Genomic DNA, 27,049 nt, shown 5'->3' on the forward strand with positions numbered 1-27,049 from the left:
CCCTTTCTGTAGGTCTCTCTTTACCTCGTGCTGAGCATTTGCCTGTTAGCTGCGCACACTAAAGCACGATGCTAAGTTACACCCTCAGGTGCTCCAATTCTAGACTGGTGTTTAGGCAGCACAGCAAGTGACCGTGTAAGGGCGAGTGAGGGAGGTCTGGGCGTCTGTAGTCAGTCCCAACTGCTCCTGCTACTCGGCCCTGCTCCTCGCTGGGGCCCTCCACTCCTCCGCGGGGACGAACCTCCTCCGGGCTGCGAAGCCAGCGGCCGCGCTGCCCGATAGCGAACGGCGTTTTGGCACAGCGTCGGCCGCGCTGGGCCAGGAGAGGGACCCCTTGCTGCACCCTGCGAGGCGAGGCGAGGCGCGAAAGCGCGGGCGGGTGCAACTCCTGCCGGTGGCCGCGGCCGTTCCTGCCCCTCGCAACGCCCTGCGTTATAGCTAGAGGGCGAGGAAGCCCGTAGGACAGCAGCTGGCTGTGCCCTGGGGGTGGTACTGCAGACACCGCGCGGGGACCGCGGCTGTGACCGGGCGGGCTCGGCCTCCGGCCCCGGCTCCGAGAACTGTTGCCTCCCGGCTAGCCGCGAAATGGCGGTCGGCGAGGCACCGCCCCTTCGTTTGCATAGCCACGCCCCAAAACGCCCCACCCGCTGACGCTGCGTCAGGAGCGTGGCTGGCGGGCGTCGTCCCCACGGTAACGGCGGCGTTGCTGCGCGTCTTCTGGCTCGGCCCCTCGCTCCGGCCGGCCTTCCCGCTCCGGCCATGCTGGTCGAGGCGGACCAGGAGGAGGAGGAGGAGGATTTCCAGCGGTTCCTCCGCCGCGTGGATGACGTCGGTAAGCGGGGCCGGGGCGGAGCTGGCCGCCCCAGGCCGGGGGTGGGGCGGCACCGCCCGCGGGGAGGTGGCGGGGGCCGGGGGCAGGCGGGCATGCCCGTCCCTTTCTCTCAGGTAAGGGTGCTAGGGGCCGAAAGAAGAAGGGGTGGGTAAAAGGGAGGCAGGAAAGGAATGGAAAAGAGAACTCTCGCCCCGTTCCGAGTTCGTTTTATGTGAAGTCTCCTTACGAGCTCTGGTGTCGTGGGGCTTTGCGGGTGCCAGGAGGAGCTTCCTAAACCTCGGACGCTTTATAACGCAGAAGCTGTAGGTAGCTCTTGGAAGTGAGATGAAGTTGTGTTTGTAAATGTTTCCCTTTACGGAGGCCATCCTGGTCACCAGTGCACAACTGAGCTCCTGGTCCCACCAGGATCACTGAGATTCGTGTGTGTATCACTTTTTTTTTCATCCCCATTTTAGCCAACTTAGTGCAAGGCTTGAACTCCGCAGACCCAGCTGTCAAGGAAAGAACCATTGCAGAAGCAGAGAAGAGGCTCCATGATCAAGAAACTAGCAGGGAGGAAGAAAGCAAGACTACGGTGAACAGAACAGTCATCAACACACGAGCTTCTGTAAGGGCTTTTTTCCCCTTTGAAGTTAAAGCTGTATGCAGTTTAGGTCTTTTAAATAACACTAATTCACATTCCTTGCCCAGGAGAAAAATTTCTGAACAATACTTACAAGTATGTTCTGAATGTGACTTTGTTTTTTTCACTAGTTGTCTGACTGGGAGGTGCTTGATGTCATGAAGACTGCTAATAACACAGAATGCTTCTGTTGGATTTGCCCAAGTTGGATGCAAGCACTGAGGTGCCATAACTTGTAGCTTTTACCTGCGCTTCAGGAACTTGAGCAAAGCTAGCTGAAGATGGGAGTCCCCTCATTAATTTCATTAGGCTTTGATTTCTGCAGTAGGATTTGGATTTCAGTGACTTGCCTCACTAAAGATACAAAAGGAAGCTTTCCACTAATGTCAGAAATTATTAACTCCTTACTATCCTTTGTTTGAGCGTCAACTTGATATTCCCTGTATGCATCAGTCTGGATATTTCAGACACCCTGTAGCTTTGAACAACTTAACCAAGTGTTCCTTTGCTGCTATGGGTTTTACTAAAATGTATGTGTACATGCCTGTGCTCTGTTTCTCTTTTTTTAGGATGCGGCAAATGCAAAGGCAGTGAACGCAGGTAGGACAGTGCTCCCTCTAGTACTTAGCATCTCTTCAATCTGTTTTAGCAGAGATGGAGTAAGGATTGCTGTTACTTCATGCAAGGCCTAACTCCACTCCTGCCAAAGTCAAAGCTAACTCTTCTAGTGACTTTAACCAAAATTCAGTCAGATGTAGGAACACACTCAAGGATCTTACCAGTATGGCTGTACTTGTTCATAGGTAGGAGGCTTGTTGGTGTAGTTTGTTATCATATCCTGACCTCTCATCTAAAATGTTAGTATTCTCAGTTTAAAAGAAACAAGTTTATCTCTAGAGATGAGATACTTCAAGGCAAATATGCAAATCCTGAGTGGTAGTATGGTCTTTATGTGTAATAGCTTGTCATTCATGTTCCAGTTTAATTGTTAAAATGTCCACTTAATATTTTCTTTGTAGAGAAATTACTCAGAAATACCTTAGAAATTACTTTTTTCTTTTCTGTAGATTGATTTTAATGAAGCTTGCTCTTTGTTTGTTTTGTTTTAAACTAAAATACAACCAACTCTCCTGGCTCAAAGATGGCTTTCTGGCAATTTTGGAAAAGGATGCAAAAGAACGAGCTAAACAAAGGAAGAGAAATGAACACTTGGCAAATGGTAATTGCTAAAGGCTTTTCTAGCTAATGCCTTCAAAAACTGCTTTGCAGGAACTGGGCTGATTTAAGAGGCTATCAAGCTACTCTGTTACTGCCATTCTTATGCACACTGAGACAGTGCTTTGGTAGTCTGAGACCAACGGTCTTGTCCACAGCATTGATTAGCTGGATGTGACAGGGTTATATACTTCACAGAGTTGTTGAAACCTGTTCTTCTCCATACTATCCTCTTTATGATAAGGGTTTGGGATGGAGAGAGTGAGTTTGAGTATTTCAGAGCTGGGCTGGACAAAGACAAATGCTCAGTTTTCCCTCTGAAAGAGGATTGGGGATTGTGTGCACTGAATAGCTCAGAAGTACCTTGCAAATAATGGCTAATTAAGACAGCTGCAGTGGAGCTGGACTGGAATTTTGATGATTATTCCAACAGGAGAATATGGCCTCTGTTTCCTCGGTCACCATTTAGGGAAATGAAAACCAAATGTTATTTTGAATGCATGTCTGTTGTTTTGCAGCTCTGAAGGAGAAGGGAAATGATGCCTTCAGGAAAGGAGACTATGTTGTTGCCATTCAGAGATACACTGAAGGTCTGGAAAAACTGAAAGATAAGCAGGAACTTTACACAAACAGAGCACAGGTCAGCACATGGAAGTGAGCTACCACTATGCTGCTTTTAGTGTTGCTTTGCCAGGAAAGAACCCAAAAAGATTGTTCTATTGTCTAAGTAAATTTGATGTTGCATTACAGAGAGGCTTAAAAAGGAGCAAACAATTTTTCCTGGCCATCCTCCACTACCCAGAATGAATGAGTTCTGCTTTGCTGCCATGTTATCAACAGTAAATTTTTACTGTGGCTAGAAGTTAACAGCAAGACAGTGCAGACTGAAGGTTTTAATCTTTTTACAAACTTAATGGAAGAGTTGCACAAAGAAGATCATTAGATGTGTAAATTCTTCCCTCTTGATCAATGTGTCCGAATCCCTTGGAAGCTTAGTTCTGCTGTGGCTAGTCCTTCTTGAGGGAGTGTTCATGTCTCTTCCCTCTTGGATGTGGCACAGGTGAACCCCTGCTCCTCCAGAATAAGTGGGAAAAAATATTATTGTAGTTCATAGTTTTATTTAAATGCATGGATTTTTAAAAATAATTTTTTTTTTTAGGGATCACTCTTATAAAACTGTAGAATGTTAACATTTGCTTTGTATTTTCTACTTGCCTTGTATAATCCATATGTGTGTATTGAATTTTGTTTTATTAAATTTATTCTAAATTACAAACTCCAGGGAGATGGAAGACAAGTTAAGAAACAGCTGGTAATTATCTTGCAAAATCAATGGCTAGGCAAATCAACAGTTGTTTGTTTGGTTTTTTTAATTAGCTAATGTTTCCACAATAGTTAGTGGAAGTTGTTTGAAGTATTCTAATTCTTCTGCCTGGACTCTCCTGGTTTTATTTCAGGCCTACCTGAAGATGCATGAGTGTGAAAAAGCTATTACTGACTGTGAATGGGCATTAAAGGTAACTTCAGGATTCTGTCTTTTTTGACCAGGTCAAGTGCTCCTGAAAGGCGGGTTTGTGTATAACTGATGCTATGGAGACAACTTGGTAATGGAAATGAAAGAATGTGGTGGTGTTGCACAGATTCCTGCATCCTGAGTGACTTTGAATAGTATAAAGTGGTTAATAATTTCAGTGCTGCCTGCGTGCAGAAGCTTTTCTAACTCTTGAGAGCTTTTGATTAAAAAGTTTGTTATAAGTGATAATAAGCTATTAACTGCACACATTGGCATGCAATATCTTGCCCATCCTTCTAGAAAGGGAAAAGGGACTCTTCAAGCTCACAAAGATCAGATCTGGTGGGAAAGGTAAAGATTATATAAAATGCCAAAGAGCTGAATCCAAATTCAGTTGTGTTACATCAGTGATGCCCATGACTAGCACACTATTAACAGATTATTAATAATATTGGCAGAATCATTTCAAGAAGTCAATATTTTTGACACATAATTGAACTGGACAAGACCACCTAATCTGTTAGTGTTGAGCTAGATGTTTCCTCAATTTTTTTTTGTGCACAGCTAATGAAAATTAGTACTTATTTCATTCCTGGCAGAACTAATTAAGAGACACATGGAAATTCTGTTGTTATAGAAATGCTGCTATTATAGACTTGTTGATGCAGGCCTTAATGTTACCTAAGTGCATGAGAGTCTGCTTGTGTTGCCTGAAGTGCAGTTTTCTGGAAGGGATATTAGCACCAGCTGCTTTCCACCTTTAACTAGACCAAAGCCTATTTTCCTTGCATAGGGAAGGAAAGTCGGTACGTGGAGGTAATAATTCAGCATATAAACTTTAGATGCCTCTAGTAGATGGTATGAATACCCTCTTCTGTGCCTACAGTTATTTGGGGCAGCTATAACCATTAATCAGAAAGCTGGAAAAAATATTAAAAGGTTAAAATTTCTAAACACATAATTAATAATTCCTTTTTTAACACAGTGCAGTGAAAAATGTATTAAAGCCTATTTTCTAATGGGGAAAGCTCACCTGGCACTTAGGCACTACAGTGAGGTAAGTTGCCTAAATCTTGTGGCCATGGGACTATGTTTTGTTCTGCTTTTGATGCGATGTTGTGGGTGAGAGTGAGAAATTTGTGATCTTAAGAGTCGGACAAATGGAAGTATGTTCAGCCTTTAGACTTGAGTTAAGTTTTCTGTGCTTTGCAAAGACTAATAATTCTAAAATCAAGTCTTATTTCCACATCTTAGTAAAATAGCCCATATCCTTTACTTTGGTATGCACAAAAGGTAGGAGGACTCTTCTGTGTAGCTGTGTCAATTTGTACCCTAATCAACCTCAAAAGAATGAGGGAATTTTCTATTCAGCATACACAATTTATCTGGTGGGAATTTGTTACCACTTGCCTGTCAGACACCAAGACAGCAAGCTTTACTCCAGTGCTGTGAGGCTTGAGTCTAGACTGGGTGAGCATTTGGGGAGTCTGCAAGGACTGTATATATATGCTCAGAGAATCCCATGTTTGGCACTTCTATTGAAGTGCTTCAAGACTGATATTAGCAATGTGTGCTCAAGGAAGTGGTAGTGCTGGAAGTGCCATATTTCAGCTCGGGTAAAGATCAGAGTGAAGGAATGTCCTTGTAAGGTACTGCAGACTCTTGTGATTGCAGTCTACTAGCAGTGACTACATTTCCATTAAAGAGACAATTGAGTAAAATGTATTTCACTTTTTTTATCCTAGATTGTTCTGTGCAGCAGGTGTTATTAAACTGTTGGTGCATATAACTAAGAAATGATTGCAGGTCACCTGTGGATAAGAAAAAAATCTCTATGTATTTGAAGTTAAGTGAATTGTTATGATGAAATATGCTAGTGAGAGTGGTACCTTATTTTTTTCCAAGATCCTAGAGAAATGAATGTCAAACAAAAGATTTAGTTCTGCATTCCATGTGTGAAAACCTAATAGAATCATAATTACTGTTAAAATAATGGAGCTTAATTCAGTACTTAAGCTTGAAATAAACTGCCAGATATTTTGGTACAACCCTGACCTTTCACCTTCAAAAATAATAAAGAGCCTGAAGAGGAGAGCAGGCAAGCTCAAAAGTATTTCTGATCCTGTCAGAAACGATTTCTCTAGAAATAACTATAGAGCATGGACAATACAAGTCTACAGGAAATCCACCTTGAGGGGTTCTTGGCAGCTTGATCTGTGAAGAAGGTTCTTCTCTGTTGAAAGCTTGGTGATCAGTTTAATTCCAAGCATATGCTCAAGATACACAAGATGCACAAATAGAAGATAAAGATATAAGATGCACATGTCTGATCTCTGCCGATAGTTACAGTTCCTGCAGTTTTAACACAATGCCGAATTTTCTCTTTTCTCACTGGAACTTTGCTGGTTTTGTTCCTACTAGTATGTTCCCAGGTTTGAAATTGAAATTTTCCTTTTAATTTGAAATAGCAGGTAGATGTAGGGACTGAGAATAGTATTCAAATTACACTTTTAATTATGAAAGTTTTGACTTGCATATCTCCATAAATTTTATTTTTCACACTTGTTAAGTACTGTGGCCCAAGAACTTTTGAGCTTAAACAGGATGACTCTTACTAGGATATAATTTTTATCATCTTCCCATTTTTATCTTAAATTGAGAGCCCATTTCTTTTCTCTGTTAAGTCCAGGCAGTGTTATGAGAAGATCTTACAAATTGATCCCCAGCAGGAAACCCTATTTAAAGGTAAGAAGCAGAAATTTTTACACTGCCATCCCTTGTTTCAAGATGGAACTTAATCGAAACCACTGTTCTGCTCTTCAGAACTTTTGATGGAGTCTCTTCATGCAGCTTTTGCTTGTGATTGTTTCTTCTTTAAGCTCTGTTTCACTCACCAGAGCCGCAGGTCATTCTGTACATCTGTATGTAGAAGGTAGTGCTCTCTGTGTCATGGAGTCAACTTCATTTTCTGCTTGAAACTTGACAATATCAAAACATTTAACTGCCATGCTTTGTTTTCTTTTGATTTCCAAGATTGTATGAACGAGGTAAACTTGGAGGAAAAAAGAATGAAAGATGAAGAAAGAGCAATGAAGGAAGTTCAGTCTGGAAAGCTTGCTGCTCTGTCCATAAAAGAAATGCTGCAGAAACTTGATAGGCCTGACCAGAATATCCTCTACTATACAGGAGGGATCAGACTTTTGACAGGAGCTATGAAAGATTGTAAGTATTTGATGCAAAGGTTGTTGATCGTGGGACTTGTAATCCAAGTAGATGAATACAAGTGGAGTAGTTTTTAAAGGAAAAGAAAAACTATTCCTATATTTAAAATCCAAAATCAGTAGTGTTTGATATTTCAAAATTTATGGCCAGTACATATTTACATATATTTTTCAGAACTAGACCAATGTTGTAGCTGAGCTGTTAAGACTTCTTATGGAACTGAGTCTCTTAAGAGCTGTTTTGTTTGTTTAGAAATATTTGTGATTCTTTGTTAAAGCATACTGATTTGCAAAGCCAGTCTCATGTTTCAGTCTTCCTAAAAAGCCTTTAACTTGAAGTCAGTTGTTCTTTACAGCACCAGGCATGAATTAGAGCCGTCTTCAGCTTCAAAGCTGCTTCTACTTCAAGTAGCATTCTTGCAGTTTTTCCCCTGCTTTTAATGATGTTCTTTCCCCAAAGCTGTTGATCCAGTGACCTTTTCTTTTAACACTGTGTTATAGAAGAGCAGGAGTCTGCCTTCACAATGACACATCAGCCAGATGGATCATAGAGCTGATTTGTTTATCTCTGAATTTTTCAGGCACTGAGCAAACTTTATTTAGAACAAACAATGGATTCAGTATCCTCAAAGACAACGAGATTGTAAGACGGTAAGAGCTCTCCAAAGGAAAACAGTAGGGTGTTACAGCATGAGGAAATGAAAATATTGTTTTCAAGAAACACAATCACCTCTTGAAATGCAGATGAAATGATCAAATGATAATGTAATGTCTGAATGGACTGACATATCTGACTCTTACACAAACAGTGCTCTCTTGGATGCAGTGAACAGAATTAATGGATTTCTGCTTCTGTCTCCTCTTTCTGTACAGTTATCCTATCTCTCATAGTGAGAGCAGGTTTGTAAAAAAAAAAAGAAAATCTGAAAGCACTTAGTTGCTTTAAGTATACCTGGCTAAACTCCCTGCTACCATTAATTGCTATCAGTAAATATTTGGCCATATAGCTCTGTAATGTAGCCTATGAAACTCTGTAATCCTGTCATCAAGGAAGAGGATCATCTCTGGGGACCTGTATCTTCTGCCGCTGTGTTTTCTTGGCTGCCATTGCATTGTGTTTCGGTAATCAAGAAACAAATCTGACTAATATTTATCTGTATTGCTTTATAAACTTTGTCTTTAGAGGGATCTCTTGCCTGAATGTATATTTGAGTCAGGTTCAGATAGATAATGGAAACAAGACAGATGTGCAAAAGATGCAATTTGAAAATTTTGCACAACTAAGTTGGTTCAGAACAGCACGATCTGGTTGAACAGGGCAGGAGAGCTATTCTTTAAGGTTGTCAGTGGGACTGCAGTACAGAGACTTCTTTAGGGTTCATCAGTATTTTGGGTGCTGGCTGTAAAGCAACTTAAAGAGATGAAGCACTTCTGAATTTGCATAGTTTTTGTGCCCTGGCTCTTCACAACTATCTCAGTGCAGATCTGAATTTATCACCTATGTTGTGCTGCATAACGCTTGTGTAGGGTCTGTGTGTGTTGAAGGTAAAGTAGAGCTAGTGGATCATAAATCTGGTCTCAGGGGAAGTCCTCTGGAAAACAAGTCTGATAGTCCTAAAAATGTTTAACCAATGAGCTGGGTTTAGAGCTTATGAGCTTAAGTGTTCATGTGGCAGATCGTCACATCTGTGGGGCTTTGCTAATTTCCCTAGCCAAAGAGCTAATTGTTTGATCTGTACTTTGCTCTTTTTACAAGCTAACATTTCTAATTTAGGGGCTTCTGTGCAGAGAGAAAAAATGCTGCTGAAGTGGATCTGTCTGTTTCTCTTCTCTTCCTTTGGCAAGCTGTCTGCACTGGGAATGGTAAAACTATGTAATCAACATTAATCATTGTTAATGTACTGTTAATATGGCAGTTACTGTGTCTAAAATTGTCATTTAGTATGAACATCGCTTTCCCAGAGCACCTGGGTCTAGACTCTATTGTAAATTAAGTCTTACAGGTCAAATGCAAGTGTTGGATGTATACTGCTAGCAGCAGCCACAATTCTGGTGGTTCTGTGCATCATGAGATGAAATTTCCAGTCTATTTGTGTGAGCGTTTTAAATGTACTGAAGGGGTGGAAGGTAAATTCCCTGTGATTATTGCTGCTCTTAAGATAATATCACCTGTATAATTTTGTCTTTTTTAAGCGGTTATACCAGCAAAAAGCAGAGTTTTATAGAACTGCCGTTAGAGAAGGCTGAATTCCTTTGGCATTCACAATAAGTAGTCATTGGGCAGGTAGCCCTTGCCTCTGTTTCTAGGGAGTATGCATGTAGATGAGAAATGGGCTGGGGTGGTGGTGGGCAGTAAAGTGGTGCAGAGGGCCACACAAGGAAAATACAGAATGCTTGGTGTTGGCGTCTGTGTTGACTAGTATATCACGGGATCCAGCTGATGCCCAAGAGAATATTCATGCTGCAAGGTAAGGAGAAAACCCGTTTTATATTCTGCCTATAGGCAGTTAGCAGTAAATGTATGAAGTAATATGCAGGCTTGTGTAGCTTGCATGTTTGTGCTTGCAATAGTTTGTGTACTATTGTGCCTGAACAGCCTAGACTCTAGCAGTTCGCAGGCAGCTGATGAAGTGAGGAGCACTTTGTGCTCACAATTCTGGTGTGTCTTTGAAGAAGTGCTTGGTGCCTGAGAAGCTAGCATATTGCTAGTGACAGTAGAAATTCAAACACCAGTGTATGTGTTGAAGTAATGGAGCCGAGAGAAGATTAGTGGCTGTTCTGCCTTACCATTGCTCTGCAGGAGTGTTATGCAAGGTGAAGACATAAAAGTGAGTGAGCACGTTAGTGGATGAAATAAAGACATTACATCTGTTAAATCAGCACCTAGGGAAAAAAAACAATATTATAAGAGTAATGGGGATGTCATTGTGTGTGACATAGGTCTGAGATCTGATCTTTTTTCAGAAGAAAATCAGCATCTTCTATTGACTCAACCTGATGTGAATGCACAGCTGCCAAAACTGCTTTCTTCTGAGGTATCGGAGATCCAAAAGGAGACGTTGGCACTAATTTCTCTTTACTCAGAGAATGAGAATGGGAGGAGACTGCTGGTCAGGCACCAGGACCTAACCAAGTAATAAACACTACTGTACTTCAGAAAAATTTCCTTAATGCCTGGGTTCACAGATGTTCAGAACTCATTCCACTAGGTGACAGGCTTTCTGAAAGGAACATAATGACATTAAGACTTCTGTCCTTGAGGGATAGGCCTAGCTAAGCAAAAGTAAAAGTTAGGTGTGGGGGGAAAACTTTGTATCTGAAGATGTCTGTGAAACTAAGTAGAAAGTGCTTATTCCTCAGGATGTTCTTGTAATTTTGAGGCATAGTTAACTTTTTTAAACCAGTAAGTGTGTGTTTGTTTAGCGCTCAATCAGGAGCTTACACTGTTGTCTCTTAATAGCTCATGGTTTCAAGCTGTGACTCTCTCCTCATTTGATAATTGGTATTTATGATTATTCAGTGTTGCCATGACTCACTGAGTGGAGAAAGAAACAACAGTCTATTACCTTTATCCTATTATCCTGCTATTTCCTTCTAAAGTTAAGCAGAGGAGAAATTTTAGTATACTGTTTTGTACTACATGGTTTGAAGTAATGCATGAACAGAAAAGATTCTCCAACAGTTGTACACACTATATTATATACAACATTAATCCAGAGACATTTTTCCTTGGAGGAAAGGTTAAAGAAATGAGCCACATCTGAGAGAATGCTTTAAAAAGGCAGGTAATATTACTGTGGCTTGAAATATCAGGAACCTGAAAAATCTTCTGTCAACTTCTGAAAGACATCCTGGGCCTGATTTCTTGAAAATAGGATGTTCAGAAGGTAAACTTGCAGATATTGAGCTTCTTGGCAGTTGGGCTCATCATCAAAAAGAGATGAGACTATAGGTTCTGTTACTGTGCTGCAGAGTTGAAGAGTGGCAGAGAATTTCAGCTCAGTAAAGGAGCATGTGGAAACCCCAGCACACGTCTGCAGATATACTTATTGTTCGGCAGAGCTTATGGGTTCACAGTGTGAAGGCCTGTGAACTGCATGCAGTTCAAATCCCACAGCCATGAGCACACACTATTTCAAAAGGTGAATGGTATGATGCTCTTTTTATTGAGGCAGGAGATCAATTTTTCTTTGCTACTACAAAGCTTTTTGTTAAGCCCCTCCAAAGACTGTTGGGTTTGCTCAGCATGTCCTTTTAAGCCATGCAAGCATCATCACTGACATTCCCTGCAGGCCTTTACAATCTGTTGAAGCTGTTCAGTACTGGGCTGTGCTGATGGTGTTCTTGGTCCCAACTGTTGTATTCTACTTGTCTGTCCCTAAGATGTTCACCAGCAGCAAAGCAGCTTAGCTTCAAATGTCTGTGAAGCTTACATGCTGTTGAAATGTTCTAATGCTGACAGAAATCAGTACATGTGTTAAAATCACTGTACTTGTGCAAAGAGGGACAAGACCACGACAGAATCTAGTGACAAAATATTGTTCTAATGGCAGTTAGGTGACTGAATATGTTTGGAAGGCCTAGTATATCCAGCTTGGTCAAAACCCTGCTGAACACAAAGGAGCTTAAGGTCGTGAATCATGTAGGTGTACTTAAAGTACAATTTTGATCTTTAATAATTAAACCAAAGCTGACATACGTAATTTTTTTTGGTTTTTTTTTATAACAGATGGCTGCAGATTTTGATGACGTTTGTCAAAAGCACTGATGCCAGGGCTAGCAGTGCCATGAACATACTATCTGATTTAACTAAAGAGGAAAGGTAACTTACATTTCTTCATCCATTTTTATAAAGTTGTACTTTGAAATGTACTAAATGAGCTAGTGACAGAGGCTGTTGGCCTTTGCTGTGAGGGTACGTTGCTGACTGATGTTTACCTTATGTTACTACTGTGTTGCCTTTATCTGTCATTTTTGTCTAAAGCTTGAAGTGTCCAAATATGGCTTTTTTTATCCCCCAACAGGTTCAAAACCCAGTGTCGTGCCATGCTTTCCACAGGTGTTTTACCTTTATTCACCCAGTTGCTGGTATGAAAGATCTCGGTTTCTATATTTCTGGTTTACTTTTGTGTAACATGTTATGACCGCTCTTTCTAGTTTTACAGCCAGTTGCTCCTAGACAGAACCCCTCTGTAACAGAACTACAGTAGTTATCATGCCTCTAGTTCTGTAAGCGTAAGAAATCCGCTGTTGTCATACGCTTCCCTCAGGAAAATGTTCTTAGTCTCCAGTACTTAGTGCTTGGTTTCTACACGTTATTAGTTTTATATTCAGTGAAAACTCTGGACTTGGTTGCAGATTCCCACTGGTAACCTTGTCAGGCCATGATTTCACTCTCAGCTTTGTGTTATGCTCCTCTTAATGTGACTTTAATCCACTGTCACCAACTGGTTGTATCTCGGATAGTGACTTTTTCTGTTTCTTTCTGATCTGAGAGATTGGGGTAAAGAGGTGACATTAGATCACAAGGAAAAGATGTTTGGTGGTTCAGATCCCTTTCCTGGTTATCGTTTATTTAAACTACAAATTTACAATACTATTGGTACAGAAACCTGTCCTCAGGAAGAGGGATGTTGATAGGGAAGATTGGTTCTGTTGCAGAACAGCAGATACAGCTGCAAAGTAAAATATTTCCACTTTTCTAAACAAGCACCCAGACAATGCAATAATTATAGCTCTTTTATACTGCTTGTTGCTCTCTCCTTTTGAATGTACCTCACTGGACTTACAGCTGCAGCAGAGGCTGTTCTGTTCCATGAGTTAAGTAAGCGATAATAGGAAATATTCACAGTCTGAGGTTAGGGACCACAGAATCCAGTCACTTTTTCCCAAGACTCTTAAAACGTCATTGGGAGATTCATTGTGAAAATGAGGGTGATTCCCGAACTTTGGACAGTTGGGATTTAACAAGGTGAGAGAGATTCTAGAATCCCATTTTCAGTTGCCAGAGGGATAGGAACACGTATTTGTTGTTTCCTTATCATTTGTTCTTAATTTGTTATTCCACTCTTCTGTTTTTAGACCTCTGCCAAGCTGGTGAACCAGGCAGCCCTTGCCCATTGCATTGGCATCATGGGGAATCTGTGTGCAGATGTAGTCATCCGAATGCAGATGGCTGAGTGCAAAGAGTGCTGGCAAGCATGCTTAAAGCTTGTGGTAAAGAAACTTGATGGCTCCCTGCAATAGTGATTTCAGCCCTATCTTCTGTGGAAATGTCACTTGAATGATCATGTTTGTCTGCCTCCCCTAATAGCTCTGAAACCTTGACAGGGATCTTTAAAATCTGGTAGTTGGATAAAGGTCTCAAAGCAGTCCATTGTTCACGTAAGTTGTGGATCAATAGATGGGTGGAGGAGTGTGAGTGGTCCCTTATTGCAAGTGGCCCCTTTCAGGGCAAGGATGTGATATGAACTTGGTTCTCAGAAACTAAAGAATTCAGAGGGTGGGAAAGGATCTTGTTAACTGCCTAAACATCTGAAGTTTCGAGTGTACAGCTTTAGATACCAAAGTGAAACAAATACAAGAACGAATCTGTATCAAAAAGATGATGTTAGCTCTGATGCTCACAGGACTCTCTTCCTTCTGAGTTCATGGTGCACCAGGGGGACACTGATGCACCATGTAAGTAAGCACACAGAAGACTGAGGAAGTGTATATTCTGAACCTCTGAATTGAGTGCACTCTTCTCTCCTTTGTACACAGGATGAATGTTTTGATGTCAGCACACCCAAATACCAGGAGTGTTTGTTTGCAGTGCTGGGCCTAATGATGAATTTACTGCTTGAATCAAATGTGATCATACAGGTATACAAGATCTATGAATGTCCTTTGGCAGTGTTCTTCTAATAATCACTTCCTTAGAGATTCAGAATTTCTTGAGCAGTTAGAGGATCCTCCTCCCTTGTCACTGTAAATGGGCCTGATGCAAGTCACTGAAGTCATACCAGAACACTTAAGTAGAGTAGGTGAGAGAATGACTGTGGAATATTGTGACCTTGCAGTCTGTACAGGGAAAAAGAGCTTGACTGCATTAGATGGATTTAGAGCCCTCTTTCACATCAAGCATGCTGAAGCACTTAAAGGCTGCCAACGTTGAATTTTGCTGGTGTTCAGTTAATTTTTAATTTTTATTGGTGTTTAAGGTTATCATTAAGGGTGGTTGACAATTTAAGTAGCTAAAAAGTGAAAAAATGTACATTTTCTCCTCCTCTCTCCCTCCCATGCTGCCATACACACAGTTTTATGAGAAAAATAGAGTGTAAAGCAGATATAGTACCTTTCCATAGTGGCATAAATGTTTTGTTTGGCATCAGTCTCCAATCATGGGATATTCTTAGATGCTTGGCACATTCCAAATTATTTAAAACTAAGGATTCCATCAAGAAGGAAGAATTTCTTAAGTTACATCTGGGTGCTGAGGTGTTAGTAACTTACTGCCACATAAGCCCTGATCTCTATTGGATTCTTTGTTGTAGAGTACTTTGTCTATTAACCCATTTCTGCTCTAACGCTTCCCAGCAATCACCTGGACCTGAGTTTTTCACATTGTTGTTTCAGTACTTTGCTGTGGACATAAGTGGCAGGTGCATGTCTCTCCTCAGGGATAAGGATGGAAGGATTGTGACAGTAAGTGGGATATCTATGGACTAACAAAAGACTGTATTAGGTGATCTGACCTGAACACTTCAGTGCAAACTGCTGCCCTGTGCAAGTCTGTACATTAGGCTTTGAAGCCTAAAACATTCATAATTATTAGTAGTAAAGAAACAATATGCCACTTATATTATTCAGGTTTTTATACTGTTTGATGCAAGAGGTTCTCAATGGTCTCTTGAAATCTATTTAATAGAAGCTCTTACAAATCATTTCATCCTTGGGATGTTTTTCAATATAAAACTCTAAAAAAAAAAAAAAAAGAAGCAGCAAGAACAATTTGGGTGTTTAGCAGCTGTTTCTTTTTACAATTCTTGTATGTGAATCATACCTAGGAGATTGTACTTCTATTAATGGGTAGGAGCAGATGTGGACTTGGAGTCTGTTCACCTCTCTGAACTCACATGAATTGTTCTCATCTGTTTTACTTGACTCAATACCAGCAAAGCTAGGCTGGTTTCTACTGGGGCTTTGTTTCCATAAATAAACATACAGTGAGTTGTCCTGATCTCAGTTTGGTCTCATCTCTCTCTACACTGAGTCTTTAGAAGCTGTGCTGAGTTCAGTTTCTAGTAAGCAATAAAAAAGCAATGTCCTAAAGATGTTCTTTGTTATATTTCTGTAAATTTGTCCTTTTATCACTTCAATTACTTTGGTTTTATTCTGCAAAAACAAAATAATTTGAAAACTCCTTAAAGCTGTTCAGACAAATAAACTTCTTCATTTTTTCTTCTCTCACACTGTTTTCTAATTAAGAGAGCCATTGGAGTGCTAAGTCGCATCCTGCCAGCATCCTCCTCGGCAGTAGAAGAAGTAGTGAAAGGAGGGGTGGTGAAGAAAATTATCAAAGTCTTGAAAGTAAATTAATTTAACAAAATTCACTTTATTTCTGCTTGTATTGTTCCTTAAGAAAACCATAGTTGTCCCTGTGTTTAGCATCCTTTCCCTAGGAGAAAGGCCTGTGTAGTCACTCTGGCTGCATGTGTCTGCATCTGTGTTGTCCATTGTAACAGTGCTCTCAAGTTCAATTTTAGGCTAGGTAGCCAGTTTGGAGACTAGACTGCCTTCTGGATTCTGGTCCGTAGCCCAGATTTTTCAGTTTCCATATGAGCCAGATGTCTGTGCACAGCTCTGCTTGCAGAGACCTGCAAATTCAAAAATCCACTACTGCAGGCCCAGCTGGAGGATTAAAGCTTAAAATTGGTGTGATCTAATTCGAACTGCTGAAAAGCAATGGAGCCCTTTCCACTGATTATCAGTGAGTGCTGAATCAAGCTTGGGAGCAATTTTTCCCTAAATAATGCATATGTTAATCTGTAGGCACTGTTTTGCTGTGTATCTGTGTATCTAGCAGAATGTGTATCCGTCCTGCCTGATGTGGATTCTACAGACTTGCTATGATGCAGACAAAATTAGTCTAGAAAAAGGTTGTGGCACTCAGCTTGGCTCTTGTAACTAGCAAGCATCAGAAGAGTTAATAGCTTGAAAAGAATTGGCCTCCAGAGATTTGGGGAATTTTGTATGTTCATTGCTGGCAGGAAAGAGATGATGCTTTTGTCATTTTCAGCCTGTGTTCATCTTGAGATATATACTCTGCAAAGGTCTTAGTTTGGTATTTGGGCTTAGGTCATAAGGAATACCTATCTATCTCCATGGTACCTGAGCTATTCTGTAAACTTGAGTAATTTGGGGTATGAACTGTATGTTTGTTACTGTATGTACTCTAATCAAATCTAGGCTGGAGGACAGATCACATCCAATTATGGTATAAAGACCCTTTCCATCTGCACAAGAAATAATAGACAAGCTCAAGAAGATCTAGTGAAGTCAGACAAAAGTAAGTGACAGCCTCACTAATTAGAGACTGAATGCTGAGATGTCATCTCAGTGTCATTCAATTACTTTCTTCTCCTCTAGAACAGAACTGAACACTGGGGTTTACTCTTGCAAGACTTTAGCCATGTTTTCTGAGTAGTGTGCCAGTTTAGCTCCTGAAATAGTGCTTAATGAGCCTTAGCTCTGTGTGTGAAAGGCAATAGGCACATCAGATAATGAGCCTGAGTTAGAGAAATTGTGCTTTACTCTAGTAAAATAGCCTGATACGCTTTTTCAGGGCCAGAAGTATGTATATTTTGAAAAAAAGTGCTTGTAAACTGTTACTGAATTGGGTTGTATTGCCTGAAGTTAGTGGCTAAAATAAGAAGCTTCATTTAGATGTCTGATTTCCACAGGTTGAGGCAGTTTATAGTTTCCTTCCATTTACATGTGGATATTTGGTGTGGTATTAAAAGGAAATGGATATGGAAACAACGTGACAATATCAGACCAGGTGTCTTGGGGTATTTTTGAGTATATTTGCTCTAGTCATATGGTATAACACTACTTAGATTACTTTAAAATCCAGGTTCAATTAATGCTAATGCAACTACAACAGAGAATACTTAAGTTTTATCTAAGTGGTTGAACCTGTCAAGAAACTATCAGCTTATGTAGTTCAACTTGAACCCCAAGGATTTCCACTCATTAAAAGCCTCTCAGAGCATCATCTTCCTTTTGTACACCCTGTATTAGTTTCACTGTCATCTGTAGATGAAGCTTTCATTTCCTCAAATTAGCAATAAGATTTCACTCTCATTCTTTCAACCAAAACTCTGGGTATTAATCTTGTGAGAAGTCACTATTTCTTATTTTTGTCATCTCTGTTTGCCAACCCAGACATTGCTCTGTTGCTAGGAGCCTGTTGGAATCAAGCTATAGTCCCATGACATTAAATTTCATTCCAGCTGGGCCACTTAGTTCAGCTTCTGCATTAGCCACTGTTGCCATCTGGAGCAGCACTGCCTTTTCAGAAGATATTGCAGCAGCCCAGGTGGGATGTGATCTGAAGAGCAGATGGGACCATGAAAGAAGACCAAAGCAAACTTATGTAACCCCCAAGGAAACTTCATGCATGTGAAAGCCATGGCTGTATTTTATTTAGAAAGCGGTCTATCTAAATGTTTCTAGATTCTGTGACCGGAGATGTTGCTGCTGCTTACAGATGCCAGCAAGAGCTATACAACTCTGTGCCAAGAGCACAGACAAAATACTCTGCTGCTGTACGTTAGTATAGGTTACAGAAGTAGATGGGCTGAGCTGCTTTATGTTAGCTAAGGATATATAGAAAACTTTTTAATGTACCTTTTTTCAGCTATTCTTTCCCCAACAACATTTCTGTCTTAACACATTTAGCTTGGTGCTGTAAGTGCTCTGCTCTGTGTTTGCCCTGCTAGTATGGTGGGATGAGAGGCCAGTGCAAGATCCTGCAAGCAGCAAAGGTGGCATGTTCAGATTCAGAGAAATATTAAACAAATGCAGAAACACCAGCTCCATGCTAGAGAACCTCTTAGAGTGTAGATTCAGTTTTGTGAGAAAGACATCTAGGCAGGTGAAGCTGAAACAGCATCCTGGATCCTGAACCTTGCTATGAAATTCCTTTGCTGTTCCAGGTTTTCTAGAAAAATGCCTGACACAGAACAATGCTCAGTCCCTAGGAGTTTAGGTAAAGACAGGAGAAAATATTGGTGCTACTTGAACAAATCTGTGTGCATTCTGTACAATTAATCTCCCTTTCTTCCAGGGTTCACTGTGCTGCTGAAGCTCTTGGACTCAGAGAATGAAATGATTGTGGGAAATGCTGCTTTCTGCCTTGGCCAGTGCCTTGCAGTTCCTGGAGCAGCGACGTCCTTACTGAATTCCAATGTTGTGATGATTTTGTTGAAACATGCTGGTGGTGATGCTACAAGAACTTCAGTGCAGGAGAATGCAGCAATTGCTCTGGGGAAGCTTTGTGTCGCTGAATCAAGGTATTGTAAAAAAGACTTTTGTTCTCCTGCACCATCTGATTGTAATTAGGTGATAATTCTTGAAAAACTGCCTAGTGTAAATAAGTTCTATTTGTAGAGCAAGCAGGTACAGGGTGAATGATTAGTTTATGTAAATACTCCACAAAATCTATTACCCTTCCTCCAACTAGAATTCCCACTTGTGGTACTGTCCCCACAGTTCTGCTTTAGAGCTCCTGTGTTGTTAGTTGTCTGTCTTAACATGTTTCAAGGAGCTCATTTTGCATTGCTTTCTGATGTTACCTGTACTGGAAGAATGGAAGGAGGAGGAGTGATGCTAGAAGTTTGTAGAGGTCAGAGCAGTAATGAGAGCAAAACAAAAGTATAAATGTCAGCAAAGAATGTCTGCTGCTGCCTGCCAAGAGTATGCCAAGCTCTAGCTAGCTGCAACTCGTCAGCTGGATCTTGAACTGCATTTCAGAAGAACTGAGTTTAACTTGTTAATATACATCCTGAACCACTGCAGAAGGAAAGGGATAATGCTTAGGTTCCAAAAGTTTAAGTAAGTACCTTGCTCCTGCTGGAGATCCCAAATGAGCAATAGGGAAAGTATCTGCTCTGAGATTTGCAAAACAGTCTGGAGATTTAAAAGGGAAATACCTTATTTTCTTAGTTTCGTTAATGTGAAATGTCACCTATTTGAACAATTGTCAAGTATTATTTAGAACTTTCATTTTCCTTTTTGGGGGGAATAGTAATCTAAAACTCTTTCTCATGCTACTTTAGGAGGAATTTATCAAATGTAGCATTAAACGTCCTTGACAGTTTGGGCATGGGGTATAGCAGAGCAGTGAAAGCTTAAAACTTTTATTGTTAGTCATCTTATATTCCCCCAGCAACCATTCTGTTGTCTTTTCAGGCATGTTTTTCAGCTGCGGAAACTCAATGGACTGGCCATCCTGAACTCCTCTATGAAATACATTCATAGCATCTGAAGTCTTCAAGAGAGCTTCGAAATGTGCTGTTAATATTGCTTGCTGTTGAGTATTTTCTTCTTTTCTTTAATAAAACTAACTCAAAGCACATCAACTTTTCAATCCCTTTTCAAAGTCCTCCATAGAAGCCAGTGAAACAATATCAATATAAGTATCAGGAGAAAGAAGTTAATTTATTATCTAGGCTAACAACTACACTAAGAGCTTCCGTTAAGCTTGTCTTTGCTTTAATAATTCATGTTGCTGTCTCTTACTGGCAAGTTCCTTGCTGAATAATCGTTGACCAATGGCTCACCTAGTCTACTTTCCGGTTTGGGTCCAGTACCCAGCATATTAGAAGAAAATAAAAACAAATTGTGGGTTGTGACTTTGAAGAATCCTTTCTGTGCGTGCGCGCCCCCCCCCCCCCAATATGCTGTCCTCTGGTGGCTAGATTATGATTCAGTATCTCATGTGTGATATCGCCTTACATTTTGCTTAAACCTTAAATCTCATACTTACTTGCTTAAATATGTTGGTCTTAATTTCACTAGTCTTAGTGCTAACTTATGACAATGAGGTTTGTGTATGAATTATGGGCTGTTTATTTTAGTAGTGTTACACTTACTATCTTTGTAAATTTGTAAATGGTATCCCTTGGTCCATTACTTTTGTGTGGAGTAAGAACAGTAGTTGACCTTCCTGATCTTAAGTATTTTCTCACGGCCCCTTGTCTTCATCTCTAATATCCTCTACAGTTACTCATTTTTTAAACAATAACACAAATGGCACATCCTTCTAGCATCTGTGTTTTCTGGAGAGGTCAAAAATGAATTACTACTAAGGGCAAGTGTAATTTTAAAAGAAAGGCAGTCATGCATTGCTCTTACCTCTTCTGTGTTCTTCAAAAAAAGGCAGTTTAAGATGCTTCTGGAAAGCATATCTGCTGGGGACTCTGGTGGTGGTGCTAATAGAACAGCAGCTATAGTACTGGTGGCAGAAGCCTGTCAAATTTAATGAATAGTCTCTTCACAAATAAACAGATGCACCTAGACACAAACCTATACTAAAAGCTTGTAGAACTTAGGCTAGACAAGGACTTTGGCCATAAATACAATACTTTTTTTTTGCCTTGGTTTTGAACACAGGAAACAAAAGGAATATATTACATTTATATGAAGAAGCACAGGCCAGTTATATTTGACTTTAAAATGTCCCTTCAGTTTGCCTCCTTGACACCTGTGGGTGTCTATTCTGTGTGTAATCTTGTCCCTTCAGAACAGTGGCTGACAAATTATGTATCATCTCCTTTTCAAAATAGCAGCTGAATCATCTTCCCACTTCAGAAGGAGGAAATGCTCTTGCACCCATTTTTTTCTCCCCTCACAGTGAAAAGCATACAATTGATAATCTCACTATCTTTTTTTAAGCTCCTACCATGAAGTTACAACCTGCCTAGAAAAATATGTAACAAATACCATGTGTAGGGTTCAAGTCCAAATAAGCACTACACTGTAAGCCTGACAAACACCAAGCATTGTCTTAAGGGAAAAAAAAGTTATTGAATCTTGTGTTTACAGAGGCAGGATGTTGGAGGGGAACAGCAGGTGTAATGTGTCACCAGAAAATTACAGGAGAATCTAAATCATCTTAAAAGCTAAAGATCTTTCTTGGTTTTGCCTGACAAGCTGATTTTTGCTTAATGGAACCTTCCACATACCAGTTGCTGTTGGCCCCAGAAGAAAATGATGATCAGGTCAGGGAACTGCTTCTCACTTCCTTCTGCAAAAGGTGTTTGAGAACTGATTCATCCCCCTCAAAAAGAATTACTATCGCAGAATTTTTATGAGCGCACCAGGTTACCAGCAGGAACTATTGCCATTTGGGAATGGGAAGTGGACTGAGCAATCAAGCGGTTACAGAAAGGGTATTGAGCTTGTACATGCCATAGTCCCATTTGAAAAACAAAGAACCTGCCAGTAGAGCCTAGCTCGGAGTTGCCATGGGTTTATGGATCACTTTTGTAGCATCTTTATGGTTGTAAAACAGTTGCACCAGGTTCAGGAATATGTCTTGACTGGTATTCAGGTAGTATAACTCACAACAGTCTGTGGAAAAGACCCATGCCTTCTCAAGGATAAGTAGTCTGCAGAGACTATAAGTGTACTAACTACTGTTTCTAGCAGAATTATTCCCTTAGTTATAAATGTGAAGTTTCATGCTGGTTAGTCTCAACAGTACCAGGTTTGGTATCCATGCTGATGTATCATGCTGCTTTCTGTGTCTGTCAGTGATGTGATATGGGCTGAATTGCGGATCGCAAACTTTAATCACAGCACCTAGGATGCAAAATAGCATATCTGTTCTAATCTGGGTAACACAGTAATACAGACTTGGCCTCACTATCAGCTGTGTGAAGAGAAGACCAGGCAATGGTTAGACTGTCAACCAGTGGAAGAAGCAGAACACAACTTGGAGATGTGGAACTTCTGGAAATGGAGCCTCCTTGGAAGTGTTTAATGTGTTGGCTAATGTGACAAATTACTGTGTGCTGGTTTTGGGTAGAGGCACCGACTGAAATTAGGGCCCTGTGTGTCAGATGCTATACAAAAGCCAGGCGGGGTAATCTTTCCCAGACAACTTAAGAGTGGGAAAAAGATGAAGTGACCTGACCTTGGTTACCTTATTCAGGTGAGTGACATGGCTAGGACTGGAAAAGATACCTGTCAACACCTAATCTGTTGGATTATCTACTAGACTACACTTTATCAGTTTGCTGAAGGATGGATAATGGTTTATTGTTATTTCCCTCAAAAGCAATCGCCTCATCCTCAGTATCTTTTGCAGTGCTATTCTGAACTGTCATTATGCTACTTATCTGACTCTTGCTCGTTTTTTTACATATGACTTCCACTGCACTCACAACAGCCATGGCTATGTAATAATGTTCTTTCTTGTCTCCTTAACCGGCATTGTTCTAAATTTCCTGTCTCCGAGGGTTTAGCTCGCTATTTGTGTGTGTGCAGGTGCCTAGCACTAGAAAGATCCCTGATGTATACTGCTTACTATCTTCAGGTGAGTATTTGCAAGGATGCTAGGGCCTTACAGTTAAAGGTAAAAGGGGTGTAACTGACTTTGCCTAAGAAGCCTCTGGTCTCTTTGGTTGTTATGAAAGTTTAAATGGTGCGCTTGTTAAGCATTTGTTGTGCTTGTTCTTTCACTATGGTTTTCATTCCTGTCTCACCAAAATGTTAGTTCAGGCTGCTCTGAGCCAAATGGGGTTAGTCGCTGTACTGTAATCTTCTCTTCAGTGTGGGTTGGCTTTTCACCGTGTCTCTTGAATTAAGAGCACACTTTGCCAAGGCTTGTAGGCCTAGGGAAGAAAGGATCCAGCAGGCTTGATGGAATGATAGAAGCAGCACCACCAGCAACCTTCCTCTGTGGCCTAACTCTACCTGGAGGGTTATGGGGAGAGAATGTCCATCTTGGGCTCACAGAGCCAAACACCTACATAAATGGATTGCTTTAGTGAAGTGTCTCCATCTGGGATCCAGACTGATCCTGTATATATTTGTCTCAGCACAAACTGGCAAAACCTTCTGACCCTTCTTGGGTAGAATTAGAATTATAGAGTTGTTCAGTTGGAAAGGACTTACAACTATCTAGTCAAACTGCCTGACCACTTCAGGACAAAACAAAAGTTAGAACATGTTATTAAAGGCATTGTCCAAACGCCTCTCAAACACTGACAGGCTTGGGCATCCATCACCTCTCTATGAAGCCTGTTCCAGTGTTTGACCACGTTCTCAGTAAAGAAACGCTTCCTAATGTCCAGTCTGAACCTCCCCTGATGCAGCTTTGAATCATTTCCACGCGTCCTCTCACTGGATCCCAAGGGAGAAGAGCTCAGCACCTCCCTCTCCACATCCCCTCCTCAGGAAGCTGTAGAGCAATGAGGTCGCCCCTCACCCTCCTTTTCTCCAAACTGGACAAGCCCAAAGTCCTCAGCCGCTCCTCACAGGATATTCCTCCCAGCCCTTTCACCAGCTTTGTTGCTCTCCTCTGGATGCACTCAAGGACCTTCACATTCTTCTTAAATTGTGGGGCCCAGAACTGCACACAGTACTCCAGGTAGCTTTTTAACTCTTTCTTCAGAGATAAAGAGCTGCCTTGCACAGGCAACCTCTCATGTTTACAATCACATTTTCCATCTTTGCCATGCACTGTCTTCTTTTGTTAAAAATCAATTGATTCTAATTGGTGCAGGGTTGGTGGTTTTGGGTTGGTTTTTTGTTTTTTTTTTTGGAACAGACTATTGGTTGCTGTCTGGCCTAAGCTCATATAAAGTAACCCAATCCTCTGCCCTTCCAGAACAAACACAGCAAATGCCTATTGCTAAGAGGCAGCAGTGACTCCTTGGCGAGCTGCTTCCTATCCGAACATATTGTTACTGGACAAGATGCAGGAGAAATTCCCCATCTTTATTCTGATTACAGCTGGACTATCAGATTTATCTGGTGAGTGATATGTTTCGTTCTAATCTTAATTGCTGTCTTTCTGCCGCCTTTTCCTCTATTACCAGTGAGCAGGAAAACTATGCTAAATATTGTGCTATCAGTCTCAGGTGTGTGACAACAATGAGATGAAGGAGCAACTTCTCTCTGTTTGTGCAGCTGTGCTGTAAATCTCAAGATTTGGTTTAAATGGTTTCTGTTGTGGGAGTACTAGTGGCCCCAAATCAGGGCATAGCTGTGCTACTTACCCAAGCTAAGAGACAGTCCATTCCCCAAAGAATATATTGTCCCCTGCAGGTGGGGGAAAGCAAAGGAAAAACAGAGTCACTTTTCACAGAGTAGGTCCACAGCAGAACTGAGGATCAAATTCGTGTCTGCTGAAGCCTTGTTCAGAATACACTTTTCCAGTTACACTTTTATCACATTAAGCATGGGCTCCCCTATTCACCATGTAGTAACACATTGTTCTGCATTTTCTTTGGGAACAGCTTTCCTGCCAAATATTTCTGAGAGCATGAAATCAGTGATGAGTTTGTAATGCTGTCATGCCTCAAATGAGTTCATAGGGCTGCTGTCACTCACTGCAGGGAACCAGTCCGTCTTTGCTTTCCACTTCTTACTGTGTGCCTGTAAGCATACCCTGCAAGTCTACATAAAATTAACTTGGCTGATGAAAGCAGCCCTGTGTCTTCAGGCAGACCATTCTCTTCAGTAAAGATAAACTTGGGGGGGTGGTGCCAAAGAATTTTCCACCTAATTAGTAATTCTATTGTTTTTGTGGATTCTGTTTGCTCGTTATGTTTTTTTTTAAATTACCCTGTCCCCCTGCAAGGTATATTTGTGGATATTTACACCAGTTTCTTTATACAAGACCTTGATTCAGTAAGTGCTTGTCTTTACAGACAGATTGCTTGTGTTTCTTTGCTGAGTTGGGGCTGAACCACAGGAGTTTCATTTGTTTATACAAAACCACAATTCAAAGTATTTTATAGATTTAACATACCAGTCTCCATCATCCATTAACTTCCATTTCTTTTTTAGCAATATATCAGCTTTTGCAGTTCCCTTATATCAGGTTACCCTGCTCACTGTTGACGGAAAGTAGTACTGGTTTTCCAAATGACCACAGAATCTCCTCTTAAGGCACTACACTTGGATGCCAGCCCAGGGATTTCATCTGGAGCGAAACAGCTAAACCTCTGCTTTGCTTTTGTCAAAAACCACAATTTAAATGCATGACACTTAAATGCGTTATCACTTTTTAGCTTTTAGATACATGTATTTGCTGGCAGTTGCCTAAGGGAAAATGCTTGAAGTTTTTGGAGAGGAAAGTACATTAATATTTTAGTCCATGGTTTGGAAAGTATACTTGGGAATGTGAAGACAGAAACAAGTAAATTGTGTGGATAAAACAATAGCCTTTTAAACTGTAGGTCTGCCTCTTTAAATGACAAAGTGTCTGCTTTTGATTTGAGAAGTTAAAAGCAGAGAAGTTACTATGTTCTGTCTGTTCTGTGTCACTTCCACAAAACAAGCCAGCTTGTCCTGCCTGGTCACCCAGTATGAATCAGGAAACTCATCATAGGACTGGGATATTGGGGGAGGAAGAGTGGTTAAGGAGAGACAGGTGAGTGAGCTCATTCATGTATATATTAATCTTGCTTTGCTATTAAAGAGGTACCAGCCTGTCCTCAGGCAACCTGAGGGTTTCATTCTCCCGCATCTTCTGCTGTCATTTATATCCTTGTACAATTAAGATAAAGGGTTCCTCTCTGGCTGTTTAATGCTTTGCATCAGTATGGCAGGAGTATGAAGTGTCATCCTTCATATGACACTGAATATAAACAGCAGAGGATCAGATTTATAGCAGCTGGCTATAAGTGGCAGTGCCAAAGCTGCGCATCCTCCCTCCTGTATGGTTCTCAATGGAGCCAGTGGCCGCTTAACTTTCTGCTTCCTGCTCAGCCTGTTGCAAAGTGCTGCTGCAAGCTGTTAAAAGTTCATGTACAACTGAATAGGCAAAGGGCTTGTTTTCTGTTCACTAGGTGCCTCCAGGAGCAAACATCACGTCAGTGAAGTATTAGGCCTGAGCTTTCCTGGAGAAGCCCAGCCAAGAGCTGAGAGCAGCCCAGTGCCCAGCGAAGTGTTTTCCATTACAGAAGATAACTCAGATGAGGTGACCTTTAATTTTCAGAGTCCAGCAGTTGATCCTACCAATGAAACGACAGCTGACTTCATTCCTGTCCACACAGAGACAGCTGTAAAAAGAACAGCTGTGCTGCCTAAGGAATTGGTTAGAAACTTGGAGGTGCCTGAGCAACTGTACACAGAAGCAGCAGCTTTAAAATTCCAGGATGGACACATATTTGCTAGCAAGCTCTTGAGTAGCATAAGCATCCCTGTCTCCACACAAGGATCACACGCTACCACGCGTCTCAAACAGCCAGACAGGTCACTGCAAGGAAAACCGGAAAATATTACTGAGGCTGGTTTCAGCCCTACCAGCTCTAGTGCTGGGCTGCCCCAGCCCTTTCTCAGTGGAAGGACATATCAAGACTCTCCTGAGTTTACAGCTGTCTCTTCCATTCCTGTTATCATGCAGATGGAGGTGCCAAGTCCTA

At 41.1% G+C, this 27,049-nt stretch overlaps 1 protein-coding gene across 1 annotated transcript; it reads left to right on the forward strand.

Annotated features, from left to right (window-relative positions):
- Positions 1-585: 585 nt before the first annotated feature.
- TTC12 (tetratricopeptide repeat domain 12) lies at positions 586-19,935 on the forward strand. The gene is made up of 22 exons (XM_010575106.1): positions 586-605; positions 663-832; positions 1,288-1,463; positions 2,042-2,054; positions 2,596-2,673; positions 3,188-3,309; positions 4,127-4,186; positions 5,168-5,239; positions 6,867-6,927; positions 7,216-7,404; positions 7,985-8,054; positions 9,178-9,266; positions 10,368-10,536; positions 12,133-12,225; positions 12,428-12,491; positions 13,485-13,619; positions 14,166-14,267; positions 15,021-15,089; positions 15,873-15,974; positions 16,854-16,953; positions 18,736-18,961; positions 19,860-19,935. Exons 1-22 carry the CDS (start codon positions 586-588, stop codon positions 19,933-19,935), a joined length of 2,256 nt encoding a protein of 751 aa, XP_010573408.1.
- Positions 19,936-27,049: the final 7,114 nt, after the last annotated feature.

This window comes from Haliaeetus leucocephalus, unplaced genomic scaffold, assembly GCF_000737465.1.
Source record: "Haliaeetus leucocephalus isolate CR32 unplaced genomic scaffold, Haliaeetus_leucocephalus-4.0 Scaffold450, whole genome shotgun sequence".
Lineage (NCBI taxonomy): Eukaryota > Metazoa > Chordata > Aves > Accipitriformes > Accipitridae > Haliaeetus > Haliaeetus leucocephalus.